Source organism: Melospiza georgiana, chromosome 3, assembly GCF_028018845.1.
Source record: "Melospiza georgiana isolate bMelGeo1 chromosome 3, bMelGeo1.pri, whole genome shotgun sequence".
Taxonomy (NCBI): Eukaryota; Metazoa; Chordata; class Aves; order Passeriformes; family Passerellidae; genus Melospiza; species Melospiza georgiana.
The window spans coordinates 32,277,962-32,303,450 of record NC_080432.1 but is presented as its reverse complement, the minus strand read 5'-3'; the positions used below and the strand labels follow the sequence as shown (position 1 = coordinate 32,303,450).

Sequence of the window (25,489 nt, the reverse complement as noted above, 5' to 3'; positions counted from 1 at the left end):
GAAGCAAAGTAAAAACAAACAAACAAACCCACAGAAACAAAACAAAAATAAATCAAGGACACGAATGATGCACTAACAGTTGCTCACCACCTTCTGATCGATGTCCCGCTCATCCCCCAGCAGCAATCAGTGACTCCTGGCCACCTCCTCTCATCTTATGTTCTGAAAATTACACTGTGGTATGGAATACCCCTTTGGCCAGTCCAAGTCCTGACTGTGCTCCTTCTCAGATTCTTGTACAGCTCCTCACTTGCAGAGCATGGAAAACCAAAAATTCTTTGACTTAGAGTAACCACTACTTATGAGCAATCAAAACATCAGAGTGCTATTAATATTTTCAAAATGCAGTACTGTACCAGTTTCTGTGAAGAAGATGAATTATCCCAGCCAAAACCAGGACAACTCCTGACCAGCTCTTCATCCATGCAAGGGCCTTTGCACTGTGGCTGCTTAGAAGCCTCTTGGACATCCAAGCTTTTACTCATCTCATCATGCATCCAAACCTCCCCGTTCTCTCTTTATCCAGGTGCCACAATCACTTAAACACAAACAGCTCCTAAAACTGCCAGGTGAGCAAAGTTACCTCAATCATTCTCATTCAAGAAGTTGTTGCTTTCAATAAGAAGAATAATTAATTCAGGTGAATCTTCAGAATAAAATATGTGCTATCCCTGTAGCTCTTTTCTGCTTTGATCTCCTTCCTCATAGTCCAAAAGAAAGCAATGATCCTGAGCATAGGAGTCACTGACTCCACTACCAGTGTTTTCACTCAGGCTCCTGCCCCTTTCTGGCACTTCCATTCTGCCTGCACACATCCACCTGCAGCATCAGAGCATTTGGTCTCAAATCCTTTCAGAAAGGAACCATGAGTATGATTGCTCTGCAGTGTGCTTGGCATCCATGTGTGTTTTACACTGACTGTAGACATTCAACAGTAGAATGTTATGATTTCACTTATTCATCCAGCCCTGAGATGGCCTGAACTAGCTACATATTATTGAAGAAAAAAGCAGCCTAAATATCCCAGTCTCTCCATTTCTGACTATGCTGAGTTGGAACAAGTTCTTAGGAGATGCAGAAAATGTTGTCCAGCACTTTAGTTTTCTGAATGCTTTGCCAACTTTAGTTTCAGCTACAATGCTGCTAGAAAAGCTGCAGTTTCCTCATCCTAATCAGGAACAAAAATTAGAAAAGTTCTTCAGAAGTTCTAAAATTATTACAAACAATAAAACTTCCCTTCTGAACTACAAAGATGCAATGCACTCCTGTAAGCTTCAAGATCTCTGTGTACCAAGCTTTCAAAGTACTCAACACACCAATTTTAAACACTTAGCCATTGGCAGCCAGGAGTCTGTCCCCACCTGTGGCCATAAAGGGATGCCTAGGTAACAGTAAAGCAGGGTAAGTATATAGTACACTTTCCTTAATACTCTCTTATTCTTCAGGTCTTTTCAGCCCAAGTGAGTTCCTGAGCTAGATATCTGTATCTTGTACCCTCAGTGAATTTTTCTTTCATGTCCTAGTCCAGGCTCTCACTAAGAAATGCAGATTCAACATTAATTGGAAACAAGAACCATAGGATAGTTTAGTTTGGAACCTCCCTGCCACAGGAAGAGACATGGGCAAGTTGCTCAAAGCCCCATCCAACCTGGCCAGGAACATTTCAAGGATGGGGCATCCACAGGTTCTCTAGGCAATGTACTCCAGTGCCTCACCACCCACAGAGTAAATTTCTTCCTAATATCTAATCTAAACTACCCTCTGCCAGTCTAAAGCCATTCCGCCTTGTCCTGTCAGTACCTGCCCTTGTAAAAAGTCCCTCTTCTGCTCTCTTGTGGGCTCCTTTAGATAATGCAAGGTGCCTTAAGGTCTCCCCAGAGCCTTCCCTTCTCCAGGCTGAACAACCACAACTCTCTCAGCCTATTGCCTTTTTCCTCTTGTTTTGAATCTGAATCCTACTAGTTTCACTTCACATGTTCTTGTTTCAGAAGACAAGACAAACATTCAATGGCTACTAGCCTTTGAAAGTAAGATATCTCTGTAATTATGAAATATGACAATAATAACAGCAGCAATTATGGTAATTTTCTTCTACTGCTGAATGCAAACAGGTCACTCATAGTCTCGTGCTTCTGTAGAATTTGGATGGCAAAAATAATCATGAAAATAAGGAACCATTAACATTACCATTAAGAGAGATCTCTTTTCATTCTGCTTATCAAAATCCTGTCAGACTTTATTTTTTTAACCCATCATAAAAATTATTTACAACACACATTTCAGGAATGATCTGGAAGAAACTAGAGAATGAACGGAGCTAACGCCCACAGCCTGCTGTATGTAATGAAGGAGTTACCAAGCTCTAAGGCCGTGGGAAGGAAAATATTACCTTTGTACTAAAAAGCTGAGGCTGTTCCTGGGCACATGACGTTTTAAGGCAGCACCCCTAGCCTGAGATGCAATGTGTGGCTGTGAGAGGGCCTTTAAAGTTCATTGCAAGAGGACCTGGTGACAGCCTTGACTGTGAACCTTGTTTCTCTAAATTAGGAATCATGGACCAAATTATAGCAAATCTGAATGGAAACCATGTGTTTGGCTTTTGCCCCAGGTAAATTCAACCACAAAATGAAGAACAAAATAAACACTGGCCAACAGACCTACTTGTGGAAGGCGGTTTGTTCCTCATTCCTTGCTCATTTTATTTGTGCCTCCCTCTCACACTTGGAAGAGGAAGATAGTTTCTTGGGTTAGGGTGGTTTATTTATTTATTCTTGGGTTAGGTTTATTTATTTTCTCAAGATGGTTTCTTCTTCTTAGGGTTTCTTGGCATAGACTGAAAGACGGAATGGCTGGGAAGTCTTTCGGTCTGCTTCAACCCAGGGAGCAGAAGCCTAGACTAGCAAGACTTCAGTCTGGGGGAAAGCTTTATCAGTGTCCTTGGCAGAGTACAGAGATGAATGTTGCTGGATTTTTAATCACAGCTGTTACTCTTCGTGACAGTCCTGAAACTGTCCTGGGGAGAGACTCTGTACTGGAGTTTGGCCTGGGAATGTATTTTTCATGCTCTCCTAAATTTCACTTGAACATACTGGTGGGTCAATCTGAAGTTATGAACCTGTGGGATTATTTAATTCCTAGGATGTAATGTCTTCTTTTTGTTATATTTTTCCCTATTTTAAGATGGTTGTTCAGTTTTTTAGTCACAAATCACCATTCTCTGCACCTAATACCCAGCATAAAAACCTTTTTGCGTGCTTCAGTCAGTGTCTTCTCTATCACCTGGATAAATCTTCCTGAAATATTTTAAATACTTCACTTCTTTAAAAAAATGTAGTTTCCCATATAAATGTACTTTTGGGTATATTTATGCCTACATATGACTTTTCCAAGTAGCACAGCCCATTGCAAAGAACATGACGATGAAAAGGCCAATCACTGATTTCATCACTGTAAATTCCATTGAGTCCTACTGCAAAAGCTTCTTTTTTTATATCAGCAGCATTTTAGACTGAAACTGATACCAGACATATGCCAGTGTCAAAGTGTCTGCAGAACATCCAATTTAAGCAATTGCAGTTAACATACAACACATGTCAGCCTTAAAGAACCCCATTGTATTGAAACTGTTTATGACTTTGAACTCAGTCATCTTAGAGTCCTTTTATTTCCTTACAGCTCACCCCAGATACTGTGATGTAATTCAGAGTCTCCTAAGAAATTGGTTCAAGGTTGAGAGCGAAGGCAGTACCCAAAGTTCAGCAGCACTAGCACTGTTGGAATCTAGGTTCAGAGAGTTTAATCTCACCTTTATCTTGTTGCATAAACCATCCAGGGATGCTTTGCTTGCTTTCCCCAAAGACTTCACTTTTCCATTCTGCACTTTCCATTTTGGACACAATGTAGCTCTAAAACATTTGCTTTTACTTGCTTCTATGCACAATTTTCTCTTTAACAACTAACCCTCAGATTATCTTCTGAATTCTCTTTGAAGAGCACTCAAAATTGTGAAGAAAATTTAGAGAAGGACATTGCTAAGTAAAATTTCACAGTCTCTTCTCTTTTCCTTTTAAACACCTTGTATTAGAGCTCCACTGAACATAACACAAATCAGGTTACCTTTTCAGTGGCTGCTCAGAAAAGCTTTGGAAAATTTTGATGAGGACTATTTGCTACACTATTAAACTAAAGATCTTCAGATAAATTTGTGTTCAGTCTTAAACATTTGATAAACACTTAAAAATACCTTGAGACTCTCCCTTGACCTTTTTATTCCTTTTGAGAGGACTACATCCAGCAAAGCCATAAAATCTAAATATTTTGTTACAGTAGGCTCTGTTTACCTGCATGCCAACACATTAACATCTCTGGGATTTGTGGAAATAAATGCATAAATCATCCATTCATTTATGCATAATATTTAGGAGTTGGATGTCATAGTGCACTACAGAGGCCACATAAACCCTGAGGATGAGTATGCACTGTATGACAGAGCTGTCCTCTGGCAAACTCTGGTGCTGTGCATTCTGCAATCATCTGTAAGAATACAGCGGGGGATGAATTGCTGTGAAGGGTTTACTGAAGGATTGGTGCTTTCAGGCAAAAATAAAATCAACCTGTTGATTATACACTCAAAAGAGAGGAAGCACAGAACAATGCTGATCTTGAAGAAAGGACTTTAGGCTTTTCAGGTGTGAAAAGCAGAGTAAGACAGAAGTTTGTTGTTACAGGTGTTACACTCAGGGTTCCTTCCTTCTAATTCCTTAAAAGTGTCTCTGAGTCATCATCACCTGGCAAAGTCTGTCATGCTTTCAGCAGTGCACGTGAGAAAGAAAGCTATTCCAACCAGGGAACTTATTTTTCTCTATTAAATGGGGTTAAATTAGGTCATCATTAAATTCTTCAGGCTGACAACCTAAGAAACTGAAATTCTTTGTTCTGGAATTTTAATTCCCAGGCCATTCTTGCCGCCTGCAGGATGCATTTTTGCAATTGTTGAATCAGAGAGCACAGCTACAAATACAATTTTTTTTTGATACCTGCACATTTTAGCTCACCAGGTCTCCACTGGGAAGGTCTGTGACATTAAGTTACAGATTAAGCAGCCATTTATTCACTTATTTTGTTCTATAAATGTTCTCACTTCCCCTGGGATCAGCATGTTTCACCAACAGATGTGAATATTTAGTCCAGAATATTACAGCAACAAATTCTTCCCAAATCACCCAGCCAGTAAAGTGCCTCTCTTCATTCACACATCTGCCCTCATGTGTCTCGTACATACAAAGCCTGGAAAAAAGATTTACCTCTCAGCAAGCCTCAGAATAAAGAAACTCACTCTGCATAGGTCCATAAGGAGAAAGAAGGTATGTTTTCCTTTTATGTGACTGCTAGCTTACTTTCCAGACCTTATCTGAGAGGCAGGCTGCTGGTGCGCACTGAAAGAGGAGAATCAAGACCCAGCAGTGATGCCACACCAAAAGCTCACATACCTGCTAAATTGCACAAACAGGGACATTAAAAGCAAAAGACACTTGGCTGCTAACATACAACATGTTTTATTTAATGAGCTGTGCAAAGACCATGGAGTGTCTCATGAGAAGATGAGAGATGTTTTTCCCAGTCTGGGACAATTTATGGGTGGCTCAGTGTCAAGTGAGTTGGGCTGGGTGACATCTTTATTTCCTACTTCCCTCCCCATCTTCCTGTACAGATCACAAGACAACAGAACAAAGTTTTTTTCCAGGTTAAACCTTTATTTATTTTCTCAAGACAAACAAAAGAGAATTACTATGATCAGACTAATGTGGTTCTTTTCAAACTGTGAGCTGAAGAGACAATTGCACTGACCTACATGGACAAGAGTAATTAGGTCTCTGTGTGCAGTAAAACAGCCTTCTGTATTTTCACAAGTGATTGTAAGGTGTATGGCCATCATTAAAATTTTCTGGTATTTATTATGAGAGCATGATGTTTTTTATTTTCATCTGTTTGCTATTCAGCCATGTTCTCCATTTTGTGCCAAAACTCTCTGCGTAAGATACAAGACCTCAAAATTGTCAGAAATCCCTAGTTGAAGGTTCTCTGTCATTTCCAACAGCAACAGCAAGAAAAGTCTTCTGTGAATTTCAATTTCTGGGAAAAGTTTCTCAGGGAAGATTTAATATTTCAGTTTTAACAAGTTTTAACAAGTATTTCCTAGATTTTAAGCCAAAGTACTAACTAGTCTGTGATGCCCTTTGCTGATGGCCCAGCTGGCTCAAACTCCTCTACACAGCGCTTCCTTCAGAGAGTATAGAAATGCTTTTATACCTGTAGTGGCTGGTGTGGGCCAGCACCAAGAGAAAGAACAGGGGCATGTCCTCCCTGCTCTCTTGCTGATTTCTCCTCCTAGTCCTGACTTGGTGTGGGGAACTGCATTTGTCTGAATCAAGTGCAAGGATCCACAAGGATGGACCTAGAGGACAGAGAGATCTGAATTCAGCCTGGTGGGAAGAGAGAGGTGTTTACAGCTGGACAGCTGTAATTTGAACAGCTGAGAGAGAGAAAGAGAGAAAGGGGAACAGCAGTAGATGAAGACTAAGGGAATAGGACACAGAGCAAAAGGGTAGCAAAACTCAGAAAAATGAAGGGTGAGAGATTGAAGAGTTAGGGGTGAGAAGCAAAACAAACCTAGAAAATGAATGACAGAGGAAATTGGCTCTGTCTGGGTAAGCAGGGTTGGTAACTTGGAGAAAACACATTCTCGCTCAACAAGAATATTCGTACTAAGATGAGAACTTGGGGAGTGGATGTTGCAATGAGTTAAATGAGGAGTACAGCTGTAGAACAAGGGAAAAAATGGAGAGCAGAGCTGTCACCTGTAAACACCTCCCTCAGAGTCCACCGGGCTCATTATAGACACATCTCGCTCTGCCCCTGCTGTCAGCAGCGTCCAGGAAACCCACCAGCTAATTGTTCCATCCCTAATGGTCGGCCTTGCAACAGAGCACTGAGATGAACTGCTCCCTGTGGTGATTAATTGTGGCACTAATACACGTGGAAGAATTTGCTTCAGTGGATTCAGATGCCCCCATTGCCCTCAGCACACACAGTTCAGCACTAGAGGATGGACCTGTTCTCTTTAATTTTTGCTTTGGTTTTTTTCAAAGTGGTGTAAACAAGAGAGAAGGTGGTTTAAATCCATTCCCTGCCCGGGGAAAAGAGATGTGAAGGCAATTGTTCTCTTTCCCTGGAAAGCTTAAGAGGTAGAGAGCTACTCTACAAACCTTTATCTTCCAGCAAACCGTCACTGATGTCAGGAGCCTGTCCTGGTGTCTCCAAAGGTGCTGCCTATGGAAAGCCAGACAGCACCAGCAGCACTCAGAGACCACGTCCATCTGCTTCAATTTCTGCTAGTGGTGCTGACACACTAGAAAATTCATCTTGCCTTACTGCTCCAGGAAAGAGCATATTTTCTTCATATGCAAGATGACAAGAGGCAGAGGGATGGAATTCCTCTTTTTTCATGATTTTTAATATATCCTTGAAATATATGTGAAACATGCAAGTATACTTTTCGACTACAGCTATAAGTTCTTTCTTTTGAAAGAAATGTAATAAAATCCCACTCAGGGATTTTATTGAATATAAAGAGGATTGAATATAAAGAGGATTACAGGAAATAAATGTGGTTGAATATACTCAAGTTGAATATAAAGAGGATTAGAGGAAATAAAGGTGGAATTTTACCTAACTGGGAATTACAAAATGAAGTTCAGAAGAAGAGTGTTTCCTCTATTGTATAAAACAGCATTATCTTGCCTGTAGGCACTACTGGAAGCAGAGAAGTTTCACTGTACCAGAAACAGAGAAGCAAAACTACCAGCAAATCTACACACTATATTTATGGGATAGTACAAAATTCATCCCTGGCTCATGCAACTTAAATTCAGTTGAAAACAAAGTCGAATTGCGAGGTCTTTGGACATGAGTCTATTGGGATGGATGTGTTGTCCCAGAAAGTTATTAGGAGCAGGATCCTGGAAATTCAGTGAGATCATCATTAGCCGCACAATTGCCATCAATTTCATTAAATCCTTTGTAAGTGCTGATGCGTTCCTCCTCCCTGACTTCACTCAGAAGCACAATTTCAAAAGCTCCCTTCAAATAGAGACTTTGTCATGAACTGCTGACAGTTCCCAGCACAAAAGCCAACCAAATCCCCCAGAAAATTACATATCACCAGAAATTTAGAGTGAGAGAAGCTTCAATTTTAAACAGGTGGGCATATAAACAAGCAGGCACCAAAATCAGTTATGCATCTGGCTTTAATGTTAAGCTGCAACGAAGTTAAAGCTTTAATATGGTCTGAAGATACCTTTAATAATAAACAGAAATCATTTCCAATTTAAAAGTCCATCAGAAAACACATTAACACACGCTAACAAATTTTTAATTTCTAATTCCAAAGCCCTGTCCGGCCTGAAAGTCAAACACAGAACTTACCTTGCCTCACCTAGAGCACTACGTAAGAGCAGCTGCTTTTTCAGCCAGGCTCTCAGCTTCCCCCCAGCCCATCCAGTTAACACTTTGCAAATATTTGGCTCCTATCTCAACTGAAATATTTCTACTTTTAAGAAATACATTTGCATGTGTGTATAAAAACATTCCAAGTGAGAAAAAGAGTTCACATGTATCTTCCATCAAATGATATGAGAGAGTTTCTCCAGGAATAAAAATATTAGCCCCCATCTCTCCTCCCAGATGTAGAACTTTTAAAATCCTATGTTAAGAAAAATAAACTGAAAGGCAAAAACTCTATGTACTGAAGAGAAAGTCCTGCAAAATATTTCTGTGGCCAAGTATGTCTGTTTCTCCTCTGCATGCTCTCCCAAGCACGGGTTAACAAACATCAGTAAAGAGTCCTCGGCACTGTACTCACAGGACTTTTCAGCCAGCATCCAAACATTTTCACAACATATTCCCTAAACAAGAAAGGGTGAGACTCTCCTTTTGCACTTACCTATTATTTTGTCTCCTGCAAACAGTGAACACTGCTCTAAAGATAACCACATCTCTGCTAAAAGTTACAGAAGAACTACTAAAATATTGAGAAGTGGAGATTGGGGATGACTGGTATTTCAGGATTAGGTATTTTATAACAAGTATCTCCTTAGGGTAGTAGCATGCTTTGTCCTGTGTTTGGCCAGTGGATTAGGGAGGAAATTTCCCTTGCAGATCACTGTACGCTTTGGAAAGACAACACTTAAAATGCTTGCCCATTACTTACTGATAAACACCTGTGGCAACAGCTGGAAACATGCACAGGTTCAGGCGTAAAATCCATCACCCTTGCTAAGAAGAGTGAAGAAAACTACATTTTCATTGCCCATCCCGGAGAAGCAATAAATAATCCCTATAACCAAGCAGAAGTGCCAGGGGCAGAGCAGCCTCCTGGGGTTATTTACCTGTTTCGGTGTCGCCGGGGACTGCATGACAATAGCAGCACTCCATGAAGATAACGTAGTTCAACAGGTTGAAGAACAGACCTGAAACCCCAATAATGAGGACGAGCAGCGCTTTCTCAGTCTTCTGAGGGTTGATAAACCTCTTAATAGCCTCCACGAAGATGCTGAACATGAGCGCAGTGGCAAAGACGGAGTTGCCGAAAGCCCCCAGCACGTCTGCCCGGCTGAAGCCGAACGTGCTGGCCTTGTGCCACTTGACGCGGCTGAAGCGGACGCCGACCAGTCCGATGATCATGGAGATCAAGTGGGAGAGAACAGCAAAGGCATCTGAGGCCAAGGAGAGAGAATTGCCCACGTAGGCAACCGAGATCTCAATGGCGAAAATGGCAAGGCTCAGCACGCACATGAGGATGAGGCGGCTGCTGCGGCCCGAGTAGCGGCCCATTCCTGCGGCTCCCTGCCCCTGGCTCCTGGGATCCGCGGAGACAGCGCCGAGCAGGGAGAGCGCCCTGCCCGCGATCCTGCCCTTCAGCTGACAGTGCTGCTCACACCTGGGAGCCACTTTTATAGGAGGCAGTAAAACAATAAATCCGTTTAAAGGGCAGTTCGGTGAGATTTGTCATGTGAAGACACTGTGAGAGTTCCAGTCCTGGAAGTGTCCCACCCTCAGGAGGCATTTTTTCCTACAAAACCAAAAATAAACCTAGGAAGACTAGTGGGAGCACCAGCACTTGCTACGCCACACAGTGTCCTGAAAAACTGAGTAAGGCCCAGACAAGAGGGCATAAGAAGGTGGCTCAGAATTTTAAGTGGTTAGAAAAGACCTCCCTTTTGCATAAAACTCTCCTCTCATGTCTGTTCCTGCCATTTCTGTCGCCAGTAATTTTAGTACTGAAAAGTCTTACTATACACCTGTGCAAAAAGACATTTGAAATACATGTTGGGTGGACATGATTTTTAAGAGCACAATAGACATGAACTGCTTGTGAGACTTACTGAAGATGTTGTCCATAGAACAATCTTCAAAGACAACTGCACCAATCTTCCATTTTAGCAATGTAATACAACAACTATACAACATTTAGCACATTTTAACATTGCTCATGTATATGGAGAAATTTTGGAGGCCATTTTCTAAACAAACTGCCAGTAGACATGGAAGATGAGGCTTAACAATAAACCCAAAGCATATCGGTTTTTTCTCATTTTGAAAACCTGTCTCAAAATCTCAAAGCTATTCTTATATGCTTGCACGTAGAAGTCAGAGTTGGGGAAAGCACAATGAGAAGTTCAAGCTGCTGACATCCTAGCTTGTACTTTGTGCCATTTCTAGAAAATAGATCATAAAGCAGTAACATTTTTTGTCACTCATTGCAGTACCTGTTGAGTGTTCTCATATTAACACAAACTCACAAACTACCACTAATGGCACACCAGGCAGTACGGGCCTACCAAGGTGTTTTCCTTGAAAAATATATGATCCAGCTTTTTATTTTAAATGCCAATTTGTGTGCATATATGCAGTTAGTTATGAAGTAGGACAGAAGGAAATTACATGAATTACATGCAGTACAGCCATGGAGAGATAAGATAATATTGATAACCTGAGCTGACCAATTGTCCCTGCTGGCCTTAGGATTCCCAAGGTGACTTAACTTTAGGTTAAAAACAAACACCCATCCCCACTTTTCATCTGAATTTTTGCTCACAGGGTTTCAACAACCAAAATATTTATGTTCAAAGTCCAGTTTGTTAGAAGCCTCTCCTGCCAACATACGTAATTTTTAACATTTGGTCATTTGCCTATCTACGCACTGCAGCTGCAACTCAAGGGTTCCCCTCCTCCTGCCATTTTAAGAACACCATTAAGCCTGGAAGGGTGGATTTCTAGAACTAATTACAACATTGAAAACTGGCACTTACTTATCTTCCTTTTCATCTTCTCACACCACTGTGTCACCACTTCCACCCCAGCTATTTCCACAGCAGTTTTTTTTTCCTTCTTGTATTAAAGTGATGTTTAACTACTTATTTTATTACCTGAACTACAGAGTTTTTTTCAAGTAATTATCCTTTCAGTGGGTACAGAGGAAGGTCAAGATTCAGTGGTCTCAAAAGCCCTGCCTTACACAAGGTTCTGATTACCAAAACAAGAGATAAATGAAGCACTCCCTCTGCAGCAGAGCTAAAATGTTCACCTGTGCTGTTTCCAATTAGGAGCTGCTACCATGATGTGAAGGCACTTCCCTTACACTCCCTTTACAATTTAACTCAAATTTATCAGTACATAAGAACTAAAGAGCACCAAAAATTTTGCAATTCTATTATAAACACAAAGCAGTATCATTTAACCAACAGCAGTGTATTATTCAAATTCCATATACCTATTTTTCTTACAGACAATCTACTCAGGGTCTGAAAGTTTTTTCTATAATGCTTCACAGATAGCTCAGATTGTGCTTTTGGCAAAAGGATAGCTGACATGGATGTTATCTCTCCCAGGCAAATATTAGCCTCCTTGTGGAAGATCATCACAGGGACATCTGCACAGGGACATCTGAGGTATCAACATTTCAGACCCTTCAAGCCTTATTATGACCAGGAAGAAATATGTTCAGGAAAAGTAAGAGGAGGGGTAAAAAAGAAAAAAAAAAAAAAAGGAAAAAGCTGGCCTTCTGTGAAATCTGTCTTCAAACAAACCCATTTGTCAGCTCAGAGCAACTCATTTCTAAGAATAGTGTGTCAACATGTTTACTCGAAGATTTGATCCAGTCAACCGGTTGAAGGTTGGCTGTTTGTTCAAACTGATAAGGTCAGAGGATGCATTTAGTTTTGCCTTTCCTTTGTAATGAGTTACTAAGAGCTTCCACATTCGATTTTTAAAATATGGGTGTTGGAGAACATTTCAGTGGGAGCTGTAAGTGCTCATATATTCTTAAAAATCTGGTTTGCTCTGCCAAAAAATCTGGGCACATTCCTGCCTCATACCCTGAGACATCCCTCTCCAGGCTACTCTTAGTCACCAACCATTTCAGGCTGTGAAAACATCACTCTGGCGTTATTGCTCACTCTCTTTCCCAAAGTACAACCCCGGCCAGCATTAGAGGCAGCACACCAGAACACAGACCTTCGGGCCACTCATCTGCTTTGCCAACTGTATCCAAAGACAAATGCATGCACAGGCAAATCCTTCCCTAAATCTTTTACCCATTACTACACCTGAGAAAATACCTACACTAATCAAGATTGATGATTTTAAAATGCAATTGAAGCAAACCCTTCAGGACTACTCATAATCCAAAGAATATTACAGAGAATTGCCAAGTTTCAAGCACTCTGAGAAAGCTGATCTAAAATATTTAAAAAATTTCTGTGTTTTTCTGTGGAAAAACTGGGGCACAAGGCACACGATCTTAAATCAGACAGACCAGGTTCTAATTTTAACATTCAAAATTTTGACTAGGAAGGCTGACCACAGGAATCTGGGGAAAAGCAAATACTGTGCATGTCTTTGAAAAACAGAGATCCAGCAATAGCACTCTAAGTCTCCTGCATGCTTTAGACCATGGCTGCTTCATAAACCCAGGTTTTTGGAAACAGGCACCCCGTCGTGTTGGGCCAGGAAGAGTTTGGGGAGGATCTTACAGGTCCAACTTTTTAATGACCAAGTTTTCACTATACTCTTTTCAGGGAAAGGTGTTCATGGAGACAGCATTCAAACATACAGGAGGAAAAAAAGTAAACCAAGTGTGTGTCATCTAATCACTGTTTTGTGCCAGGGCTACCTCTTTATTTTTTAAAGCCAATCTTGTGCTCAGAGTGGAAGTGATGCTATTTTTAAAATTATTTTGCAACTCTGTAACATCCAGCCTCCTCTGCTAGAGCAACACTTGGTAAGTGTAGGAAAAGCAAAAAAGGTTTTATGAAACATGCTGTAGATATAACCACAGGCTAAAATCACTAGCACTGAACTTATCTTCAGACTGCCTTTGCATTACTCATTGCAGTATCACTGTCAGACAGCCATTAAAAAGCCAGTTTGCAAAATAAGTAAAACAGGGCTTGGCAAAATATCTGCAAGAAATGGCCGCCACCTGCACTTTGCTACAAGGTGTTATTTAATCTTTCAAACTTGCTTTACAAGGGGGTGAAAATGTGGGAGGTGATTATTTCCATCTACCTCTGCTCTCATGAGACCCCACCCAGCGTGCTGTGTCCAGCTCTGGGGCCTCAACATAAGAACAATGTAGAGCTATTGGAATGAGTGCAGAGAAGGGTGATAGAGAGACCCAGAGGTATGGAGCACCTCTCCTGTGCAGACAGGCTGAGAGTTGGGGTTGCTCAGCCTGGAGCAGAGAAGGCTTCAGGGAGACCTTAGAGCACCTTCCAGTCCCTGATGGAGCCTACAGGAAACCTGTAGAGGGACTTACAAGGGCAGGTAGTGATAGGATAAGGGGGAATGGCTTTAAATTGAAAGAGAGCAGGATCAGGTTAGATGCTAGGAGGGAACTCTTGACTGCGAGTGTGGTGAGGCACTGGAACATGTTGTGCAGGGAAGGTGTGGATGCTCCATGCCTGCAAGTGTTCAAGGCCAGGCTGGATGGGGATCTGAGCAACCTGGTCTAGTGGAAGGTGTCCCTGTCACAGCAGGGGAGTTGGAGCAAGATGATCTTTAAGGCCCCTTCCAAGCCATTTATGATTTTATGTTTTTATGAAAATATTCCTTGAAAGACCTGGCTTCAGAGACAAGTTTTCTAAAGGTAGTAATTACTATACCTACAGGTTTGCAGCAAGTCTCTACTGAAAAATTTAAAGGCAAAATAAAAAGAAGATGTTTTATCTAGAAAGTAGATGTGAACACGCTGAAGTGTACTGTAGTTTTTATCACATTCTCTCCAACCTTTCAAGCACTTTCTCAATGTAGAAGGAAATACATGCACCAAAAAGACATGAGCAAAGGATACCTATTCCTCCCTACTGGGCAACACAGAAAAAACCCATCACAGCATGTTACAGCTCACAATACATCTTTATTTTATTGGAGATGTTTACAGAAAAGTCTGTGAATTACTGCTAGCCTAAGACTGACCATTGGGGAGCCAGGTTATGGTTTATGGCTTTGTCTTTGAATTATTTAAAAAGGTCACAAAACTGATTGAAGTTTAAGGGGCTATTTCAGTCTTGTTAAAAAAAGTTCAATTCACAGATAAAGGAGAAGGTTCTTTCACTAGTGATTTAGTAACTACGACCAAAGAGGGTGTAGAACTTGGCAGGGTTTTTGCCGCACACACATCTTGCTCCAGGCTGGAGCTCACAGAGTGGCTGGAAGGGTATGCAGAGGCTTTTTGCTCCCATGGATGGAGCACCAGGCTCAAGATCTTGATCCCTGAAACAAAAGGATATTAATAAATAAATATATTCATAAATAAATATTTCTATTAAAAAATAAAAGTGCAATAAAGTGTTTTTTTTTCTTGAATCATTAATACATAAATCTTAAAACTGCATTAATTATTCTCAAAGTTCCAGAGCTAAGGAAGTAAATACACTGAATTATGTAGGACAGCAGGAGTCTGTACATAAGTGTTATACCCAAAGGCATCTTGCATATCTGTTTTGTATTCAAACCATTTTGATTTTGATCTTGGTATATACCCTCAGTTATATTTTACCTGGCAGTGGTCTTCTTGATCCAATCCTCGCACTCAATTTCCCCACAGAAAGGGATTTGTACAATCTGAAGGGAGGAGAGGAGGGGAGAGGAAAAACCCAACAGTTAAACATGTAGAAAAATCATCTTTGTTTCTGAAAGTTTCCTAAACCTTCAGATCTCATACACAGATCTCAAACTGGGAAAAGTTCCAATTGTTACAAATTAATTTCAATAGCTCTTCTTCATCAGAGCAATAGATAAACACAGTCATCCCTCCACAGTGCAGTATGGAAAATCCTACACAAACCAAAGCACCAAATCCTACACAAACCAAAAATTTAAATTTAAATCTTTTTTTTTTAACCAAATACATCTTTCTTTGGTGCAAAGTATAAAAACTCTTTTTTTATCAAATATTCTGTTTTTCAGGAAAAGTTTAAAATTTTCAAACTACTGAGCAAATGCTCACCTTATACACTGTAAGACAGTGCCCTAAAAAAGTTCCCATTTTAATTCCATTACTATGAATTTTCATTTTTCTGAGCATACATTATTTTAAGAAAACAGAACAGCCAACAGCACTTTTCTCTGGGGGCATGGGGGTGGGTGCGCAGCTTCCTGCTCTTCCCTTCACTTAGCTTAACTGAAGAAAATTGAGAGAGTAAGGCTGAAATAATAATGTCACACACTCCTCTCTGTACTACTCTTAGCTATTGGAGCAGATCTCTTGCCCCTAGTTTCATATTCAACTTTACTGATTTTTTTTTTATTTTATTTTTAATGGACTTCCACAGAGAAAATTCAGTTTGCTACCTAGAGGTAGCATTATTGTTAAAAAGACACCCCCCACAAACATTTGAACACTAATGAAATGCTGATAGCTGAGGGCAACCTCAGCTACTAAATTCAGCCTTCATTCATTTTAATTGTATCCAAACTGTGAATAAGGTTTACTCAGTGCATCTTTCTTTCACCTAATTTACATTCTTACTGCAAAATTCTCTATTTGTCATTAACTGGAACACGCCTTTAGTAGACTTCACTTTATAGCTTCACTTTCTTGTAACTGAAAAAAGGAACTATTACCACTCTACTACACTGTTCTTGCATTAATCTTTTGTTAGTGAAATGAAAAACAGTCCACATTTTTAAAGAGCTAAGAGTCTGCAATTCCATTAAGGGAAAAACAGCGGCAGGAATTAAACAGGAACACTTATTTAATCTTAAAAATTTTCATCCTAAACAGCAGTCAGTGCTAATAGAGTGCAATTTCAAGTAATTCAGAATACATATGCTATAAAATTATGTTAATACAACAAAAATAGGTAGAGAGTGAAACAAACACCAAGTGGCAGATTTTTTCAATTTTTTTTTCAATTCAATAGCAGCTCATAATAAATTCATATAACCTAAGTACCAAAACAGCGGAAGTGTCCAACATGGAATATAAAATTATTTGTTCACATTTCCAAGCTTAACTACATTTAGATTACATTAGAATTCTAAGCATTATAAAAACAGCTTAATTCTCTTTGTCATATCTAGAATCTAGCTGCACACAACAGCGAGTGCTGGACATTGCTAAATCAGTCCCTCCTCTGAAGTTCATCATTATTCCTTTAAATATTGTTCTAAATTGAATTTAAGTGCAATAGAAATAAAAAAAATAGTATAATGGAAGGTCAAGCCTAACCAGGAATAACTTTAAATTATTTTCGAAGTTTAACAGAGTATTTATAGATTCTTGGCACTTGCACATTTTTCATCAGGAAATTTTCAGAGTGGATCTAATTGGTACACAACCCCCTGATCTCTCTCTATAAAACAGACAAACTTACTAAGTAATGTTGGGGATTCTACCTTTTGAACACAATAATCCAAACACATAAACAATTTCCCAACCTGATCTGTGACAGAATTTCAGGGTTAAAAATTTCTCTCACCAGTTCTTTGTAAAAGAAACAGCAGCTGAATTCTGTGCTGAAGACTTAATCTCCCATCTAAACTTCAGTACCTTTTCACAGATGTTTAAATCAGTAGAGCTTACTCATCCACGTGACGGATTATTTTTACTATAAATTCAAGGAGGTTACTGACTTGCAGTAATTCTTAATGAACTCAATGGCTTCTACTCAGGTCATAAAGGTAAAACTTCCTTGACGTAAAAAGCTTGTACTTTAAACTCTTACCTGGACACTTATATGAGACTTAGTAAGTGTTTTGTCACTGCATTAGAATGACAGTGAGGTTATTGTAACCTGAATGAAATGTTTACATTACTCTCTCTTACAAGCATACTCCGATAAAGCCATTACTTTTAATGGATAAAAAGGGCATGAAGCATAAGAATAGAAGTGGTAAATCCCCTTACCTTTCCTGAATCAAGCTCTTTTTGAAAGTCCTCCATATTACTGGCCACCACCATATGACTTTTTAGGTCCTCAGATGCTCTAAGAAAAGGAAAAAAATTCAGTCAGGGCAGATTTATTCACATAAACTCACAGGCCCAATGAGCTGAGTTTTCAGATGTCTTTCTACTACTGATCCTCAAGGAGGTAAAATTTTGATTAATTGCTGATGGGTTGCCACACATTTCACTGTGCTCATTCACACTGTTGTGCCCATCAGTTAAACACTGACCTGAAGCAGATAGAAATAAATACCATAGATGTGTATTTTGCTTTTAAAATTATCTTCTAAATCTAAATCACAAGATGCTTTTGAACTAGGTAAAAATATTCTGCCTGTAAACAATTTTTATCACCAGAGAAGGAAATAGAAAAGCTCATCTGCCACAGTGCCATGTCAACACCCTGTTCTTCTCAGTGGACTTACGAGCAACATTCCGCAGTGAAGACCTGTGAGGGATTTTGGCATTTGCAGTAAGGGCAAAAAATAGTTTCAAAAGTATTTGATTGCTTACAAGAAAGCAATCCTGTGAAGGACAATAGGGTCTTAAAATACACTTCTGGACACAGAACTTCAGCTACTGAAGTTACTTGGACAGCTTTGTGTCCTTCAAAATTCTGCACCAGAAGCATCTTTCACAAAGGAGTCCTGTACACAGGATCATAGAATTATTTAGGCCGGAAAAGACCTCTAAGATCACTGAGTCCTTCCACTAAGCCAACACTGCCAGGCCCACAACTAAACCATGCCCAGAAGCACATTTATATGTTTTCTGAACACTTCCATGGATGAGTATTCCATGACTGTGCTGGGCAGCCTGTTTCAATGCTTCACCAAAGCTGCAATGAATAAATTTTTTCCAATGCCCAATCTAAACCTCCCCTGGCTCACCCTGAGATCATTTCCTCTTATTCTGTCACATGTTACCAGGAGAAGAGACCAACTCTCACCTGACTACACCTCCTTCCAGGAAGTTGTAGAGAGCGATAATGTTCCCCCTGAGCTTCCTTATCTCCAGAAGAAACACCCCTCCACTCCCTCAGCCACTCTTCACAGGATTTGTGCTCTACACCCTTCACCACCTCTGCTGCCCTTCCTTGGGCAGTGTTAAGGTCACTGGTCACATAATGACCAATGGGTCACACTTATTTATGGTATGTTTATGGTGTATCTATTTATTAATAATACATGTGAACTCATGGATGTATTTTTTAAAGTAAGTTCACAACCTTTTACCTTCTGTTTCTGAAGAACAACAGGCAGCTCACACATTCATATTGCTGAATGTGAAGGAGTTTAAGAGGTAGAACATTATACAACACAAACAGGAAGATGAGCCTAACCTGTCCTTCTCCACAGATAAACCATTAATGTGAGAAGTTCTTCTGACAAATGAAGGGCATCTGTGATTAGCAGAGCCATTTACTGTAACTCTTAGTTTACCTGCTGTAAAGGTTTGCATGGATCTCCTCCAAGATCTGTTTAAGTTTCTCTTCTGCTTCATGTTCAGACAATGTCAGCTTCTGCCCTGTGTCTCTTCGCACAGCTACAAACTGTTGGCTCTTCATGTCTCGTGGTCCCACTTCAACTCTGACTGGGACACCCTTCGTGGAAAAAAAGAATTCATAGTTAGGATGAAGAAGGAATTTTCACAATAGTTCATTTTCTCTCTGTGGCTTTTTGTTTGTTTGAAAGTCCAGTCTTAGTATAGACCCACTTGATATATTTAAGTTTCTTTGGAAAAAAAATCACAATATATTCCAAAGCTTTAATGAATTTCTGTCTTTCCCACCCACATTCTTTTCACTTGTGCATTCTACCCTGCTTCACTAGCTTGGGGACTGCATCAGTGCCAGCATGCAAGTAATACTGAGGCACTGCTGAAACTGCACTAAGTTATCCCACATACTGCAAATCAGATTTTTTAAGTCTGAACAATTAAGACTTCCACACTAATTATAATTATAATGTTCTAGTTCACTCATTAACACATTTAATTCTGTTTTCAAAGAATGCTTTCAATAGCATTCAACAGGTATTGTTTTAACAGCAAACAGCAAAAGTTCTGTTAATTACAGCCCTAATATGAATTGTTTTAGCAAAGTAAGTAATTTCAAGTAATTCAGAGTTCATCAAAGTTTATCATATTAAAGTTGATAAACTTTGGTGGTAAGATGTAATTTCTCGTCCCCCTTACACCATCAGGCAAAAAGATTTTCCATGTTACTGAAAAGAGTCAGTTAAGAGTCTACTGTGTAACTTACTTTCTCTACATTCCAACATGTATCCCAGAGGGTACACATTCTTCCACAGGAAATGAAAAGAGTGAATAAAAATACGTTTGGGAGGATTGCTCCCCCCCTCTCCCTCAAGGAAATTGAATCAGTAGGTTTATAAGCTAAAACCATTCCACAGTGTTCAAAAGATGAACAGGAGAATCAAAACCTGTACCAAGCTTTCTAAGCACTGTGTACTCTGGAATCTCCTCAGGTTCACAGCTTCCAAGTGATTCCCTACACTCCCTCTGCCTCCACTACCTTAATTATGCTAAAAAGGTGAATAATACAGTAAAATCCATCTGATCAATGAACTATCTACTACATAAAGAGCTACTCAAAACTGTTATTAACAAGCAATTCAAACTGAACATTCTAGTTTATGCCCACAAAGCATTGTTTCCATAATAAAAACTTGGAAGGGAGTATCCAGTACTTCTAATAGTAATATTACTAAGTGAAAGAACAGTTCATGGTCCCTTTCAGAACAGAGGGCACACATAGCATACCTCATATATTCCCCTCACCTAGGCTTCAAAACCCCTGCTGGCAAGAAAAGTACCTTTAGTTCCCAGTGGTTGAACTTCCAGCCAGGTGAGTAGTTGTCTCTTAAATCAGCCCGGACACGGATGCTGACAGCAAGCAGCCTGCTACGATATTCATTACATTTCTTCAACAGAGCCTCTCTGTCCTCTTCAGAAAGAGAGTTTGTGATACCACAGGGAATAATTACAACCTGCAATAGAAAGGACATGTACTTTATGCTACAAAAAAAAAAAATTAGCTCACAGTTATAAAAAACTTGAAACCAATATTGTGGCCCTCTGTTCCAGTAATTTCCTTCATGCTCTCAGAAATGAAGGACACATTTCACTTTTCATACTAATGGCACAGGTAACATTACTTCAAATGGATGAAATATCAAAGGGGACTGGTCCACCACAAGTATCCTAATGACTTGTATTAACTTCACACAGCTACTCTGTAACTAGACAGCTCCATCCTATATTAAGTGTTCCAGCTGCCTGACATGAAACACCTATGAATTCCAAGACAAGAAAGGAAACTAAAGCAGTTTAGGGCATTTTTACACACCTGAATACAGGCTACACGAGGTGGGAGTACCAATCCCATGTTATCTCCATGAATCATTGTCATTACGCCAATAGTCCGAGTGGTAATGCCCCAGGAATTCTGATAAGCAAACTGTTTTTCTCCTGGCTTCTTTGGGTCTTCAAACACAATTTCAAACATCTTTGAGAAATTCTGCCCTAAATGATGTGAAGTTGCTCCCTGAAATAGATGCACACAGAAAATTCTATTCAATGGAAAGTTAAGTTTATGAAGTATTAGTTTAAATATTTATCTTCCTATATTTAATGAGAAAAATATTATATTATATTATTATATTATAGATTATTATTAATAATAATAATAAAGTAAATACCTGGATAGCTCTTCCACTGGCAGATATAAATGCCTCTAAAGTGGTTGTATAATCCCCCCCAGCAAACTTCTCCTTCTCTGTCTTTCTTCCTTTCACAACAGGTATTGCCAAGAGATCCTCATACACCCGAGCATAGAGATCAAGTATCTGCAGCACCTATGAGAAACAAGCAATTTTCAGAATTACTCAGTATTTAGCATTTGTTAAATCTTGAAATATTTTTATGTGACAGAGTCTGAAATCTCCAAGATTTAACCCTTTCTCAAAACTATGTTTAGAAACTAAGATTTTTTTCAATTACTTCAATCTTTGGATGTTATTTTCCCTGAGTCAAAAAGCAACAACTACAAGTCATGACAGAAAAACAAGGAAAAAAGTTTTAAAACTGCACAAAGAAAGTTTTAAAACTTCTGGCAGTAAACACGTGGATGCATTATTTAAATTTTTAAAGAAAGCTGATTTTTAAGTATTTTTAAGAAAAATCATTTTAAGGTAAGCACACACTATATATCACACTCTTCAAATCCCCCATATTGTTTGTAGAGAATGAAGCATCAGAAATGAGTTACATCTGGTAAAAAAATTGGTTCTAATAAACTCGGCATTTTTCATGAGGGTGCTCAAAAAAAAGATATCCTTGAGATCTCAGTACAAAGATTTGTTTGTGTTGCTATGGAGTAAGGTAACTTCCTGAAAGGAGAAGCACCAGTGCATTTGTTTTTACCTCCTCTGCTGCTTCTTCATATGTTGCAAATGCTGTGTGACCCTCCTGCCAAAGGAACTCACGAGTGCGAAGGAAAGGCTGGGGATGTTTGAACTCCCAGCGCTGGAGGGGCAGAAGCAAACAAAATTAACACTATGAAGTGTCCAATTATTCTTACAAATAATGTTTATAAGCAAGTATGAGAAAACCTTCAATAAAGATAAAAAAGCCAACTAGTCAGATTTCTACTTAATACAATCAACCACATACATTGATAAAGAATGTTTTATGAGAAACACTGAGAAAAACATATCATATAAACCATGGTAACAATTTTGCCTTAAAATATGTGCTGTGATCATTATGATCATGCCAAGTCCACAGAGAATAACTGTCCTACACTGCACTTGTGATAAGAAGAGGTACTCAGGAATTGTGTACACATACCACAACACTGCACCACTGATTAAGCTTGATAGGAAGATCCCTGTGTGACTGCACCCACTTTGCATAGGAAGGATACATTACTGTAAAAAGAAAGCAGCTTTAAGTCTCCACACAATAAAGACATTTATGTCAAACTTTTCCTTTTGCTACATATAAGCTTAACATTCTCTGCTGTGAGAATTATGCTTTCATGTTTCAGTTACTTTAAAACAGATTTTTTTGTCTTAATACATAATATTTTCACCAGAGTACTTCCACTTCATCCCAAGACTCTGCAAAAGAGCTTGGTTGCTGCTGGTCGAAGTACAATCCAGAGCTTATTATTTAATGACACTGGGTTTGAATTGCTGGCTTACAGTATGGTAAATACACCTGGGCTCACAACTAGGAACTCCCTGACCTCAAGATTTCAGGATGCTTTGCTACACCTGACTCAATTAAAAACTCACCCAGTCTTAGGTCTAAAAAGGCTTATTTAAATTACTCAGAGGAACAGTTACAGTCAAAACACATGCAAAACTGAAATGAATCATGAGTTGAAAAAAATTTCTTATAAACACTATAAACCAAATAATCAAATGTGTTTTCAGACAAAGTAAGTCAGTCTTCAGGATATTAACCAAAAAATTCTGAAAAAGTATGCATTTCCTAAAAATGTCTATTTAAGGGAACATATAATGTGGATTTGCTATGAGCAGCAACAAGATTAAGAAATTTTCCTAAGGAGTTACAGAAAACATTCTGAAAAATTGGGGCCTCCACTTTTCAGAAAGGACTCTTCTGTCTACCAGCTACACTCTACATAGAACTTCACAGATAAGTTTACAGCCAAACTACATGAAAAGAGACTCACCTGTTTCACTTGTGGGACGTATAGCAATTGGTTCAGCCAGTTCTGTTTTCCCAGATCTTGTGACCCAAGCAACCTAAAAAAAGGAGAAAATAAAAAACAAGTTTGGGAAAATATACTCTAATCTCAAACTTACTTTATACCCAGCTGCAGTCTAAGTGGTTGGGTTTTCTTACAGTCAGATTAAAATGAAGTGTTGAAGTGTACCTCAGGAGCAAAGTCAGCAATATGAGACTTCTCCGTCTCTAAGGCAGCCTGGGACACAAACATGGGGAAGTAGCAGTTTTCCACTCCAAGTTTCTTGATCTCTGCATCAAAGAAGTCTTTGATGGCTTCCCAAATAGCATGAGCCCAAGGACGAAGAATGTAACAGCCACTGACATCGTAGTATTCAATCATCTCTGATTTTGTGATCACCTTGCAAAAGATTAATCAGAGGCTGAAGTTTCAGTTTGTGCACAGAGAACATTCAGTAATTCAAGTGTGTGTCATGCAACTCAAGAGAATCTCCTACTTAAAACTGCTCAAATTGTTAGCAGCTAAGATATAATTTAGGGTCATTTGTGTTACCTAGAGAAGGTTAACCAGGAACACTAAGCTTAATAATAGGTCTGAATACTGCAAACACTTAACTAAAACTGAATTTCATGAACCCAAGTAAGAGACTATAGCTGCTTTCCAGGAACAAAAAAAACTGCACTCGTGTAAGAAATGTCTCTAGCTCATGTCAGAAAAGACTTTTATTTCTTGGAATACAGGCAAAAATTATACTACTGACAGGAAATGTACACCACTGACAGCTACTTACAGTCTCTCATAACAAGACTAATCAAAACTAATCATCTCGACCTGGGTTGTTTTCAATCTCACAAGTCAGCAAAATTTTTAAGTATCAACAGATATTCACTTCTGTTATGCATCACCTGGAGCTGAAATAAAACTTTCAAGTCTGTGAAATTCTTATAATTTCAACTAAGTGTTTTACTCTTAACAAAAGAGGAATTCAGGTATGAAACAAGGAAACCATATGTATTATATATAAGGTTGGGTGGTTGACACTCACCCTTTTTACAGCTTATTAAATTTATTCAGATCTTCACTGCAAGGCATTTCTATTTAAGACCATGATAACATAAGACATAGAAAAGAGCAAATACTTTGCTTTGTATTGAAAAAACAAAAAGAAAATCAGGATGTAAATCCCAAACACACATTGATTTATAACAGAATGAAACAATCAAATCAAACTGATGTGCACTTACCTGAGAGAACCACTCTGAAAGATTTTCTTCTTTCTTAGCTTCTAGACCCAGCCTATGGTATGACAAAAGAACCATTCAGCATTTAGTCATGAATCCTATCCTAACCTTTTTCTTTCTCTTCTCTTTTGGGGCAGGAGATATGGAATAATAAGGTGGAAGAGAATGTTTTAGTTTTACATCAAAAGGCTAAGTTTTGGCTGGTGGGAGTTGCTAGTATTTCCTTATCCTAACAAGAATATTTAATATTAATATTTAATGAACAGTTCCAATTATTTAGTATGGTTTGAATACTTCCAATTCTCACTATGGCTGTATCAAAGAACCTCACAGCAACACATTAAAAAACTCAACCACCAGTAAGCAGTCCAGTAAGAACCTAAGGTTAACCAGACCTGTGTGTAAGCTGTTTTACTCTTTATTTTAAACATTTCCTACCTAGTCAGTAGCTAAAATTTCAGGAAAGACCTGCAACTCAAATTCACCATTCATGTGAATGGTCAGTCACACTGTTTGAGAGAGAAAACTGACCCTAGCTCAAAATAAAGACAACCAATAAACCTACAAGATTCTAAAGAAGGTTAAACTCACCAGATTCAAATGACAAAACACAAAAGTAAAGGTTTTACATCTCTACAAACAGAGAGGTTTTCAAGGAGGGAAATACATTTTTTCTGGCATTATTTCTATACAAAATAACCACATCTCTTGTCTCTAATATATTGTTTATGTATATGAAACAGTAAATACATAGTGATGCATAATAAATGCTGTAAAAAGACCTCTAAACTTTCAGCAAGACACAGCAGTACAGTTACAGAAGCAAATAATAAGCACAAAAAGTTCCCAGTGACAGTAACAATACAGGATGCTGAGGCACAGCTGACACTAAATGAACTTTGGTAACTTGCTTTGGCTCAATCCTGAAGATGAAAATCAATACAGTTATTTTACAAATGTCCCCACCTTCAAGTGAAATGAGAAATGTATCACACTCTA

The 25,489-nt window shown here is 39.0% G+C and overlaps 1 protein-coding gene across 6 annotated transcripts in view; it reads right to left on the bottom strand.

Moving 5' to 3' along the window:
• Positions 1-14,456: 14,456 nt before the first annotated feature.
• Positions 14,457-25,489, bottom strand: part of EPRS1 (glutamyl-prolyl-tRNA synthetase 1) — a 37,027-nt gene continuing 25,994 nt past the window's right edge. For all 6 annotated transcript variants that reach the window (XM_058019972.1, XM_058019974.1, XM_058019976.1 and 3 more), the window contains 12 exons: positions 24,494-24,545; positions 23,439-23,648; positions 23,235-23,307; positions 22,382-22,461; positions 21,956-22,057; positions 21,232-21,387; positions 20,880-21,077; positions 20,347-20,520; positions 18,952-19,112; positions 17,471-17,549; positions 15,119-15,183; positions 14,457-14,832 (listed from right to left, as the gene is read on the bottom strand). In XM_058019972.1, coding sequence (XP_057875955.1) covers positions 14,682-14,832; positions 15,119-15,183; positions 17,471-17,549; positions 18,952-19,112; positions 20,347-20,520; positions 20,880-21,077; positions 21,232-21,387; positions 21,956-22,057; positions 22,382-22,461; positions 23,235-23,307; positions 23,439-23,648; positions 24,494-24,545 — 1,501 coding nt within the window. In that variant the 3' untranslated portion in view covers positions 14,457-14,681. The remainder of the gene's footprint in view (positions 14,833-15,118; positions 15,184-17,470; positions 17,550-18,951; positions 19,113-20,346; positions 20,521-20,879; positions 21,078-21,231; positions 21,388-21,955; positions 22,058-22,381; positions 22,462-23,234; positions 23,308-23,438; positions 23,649-24,493; positions 24,546-25,489) is intronic.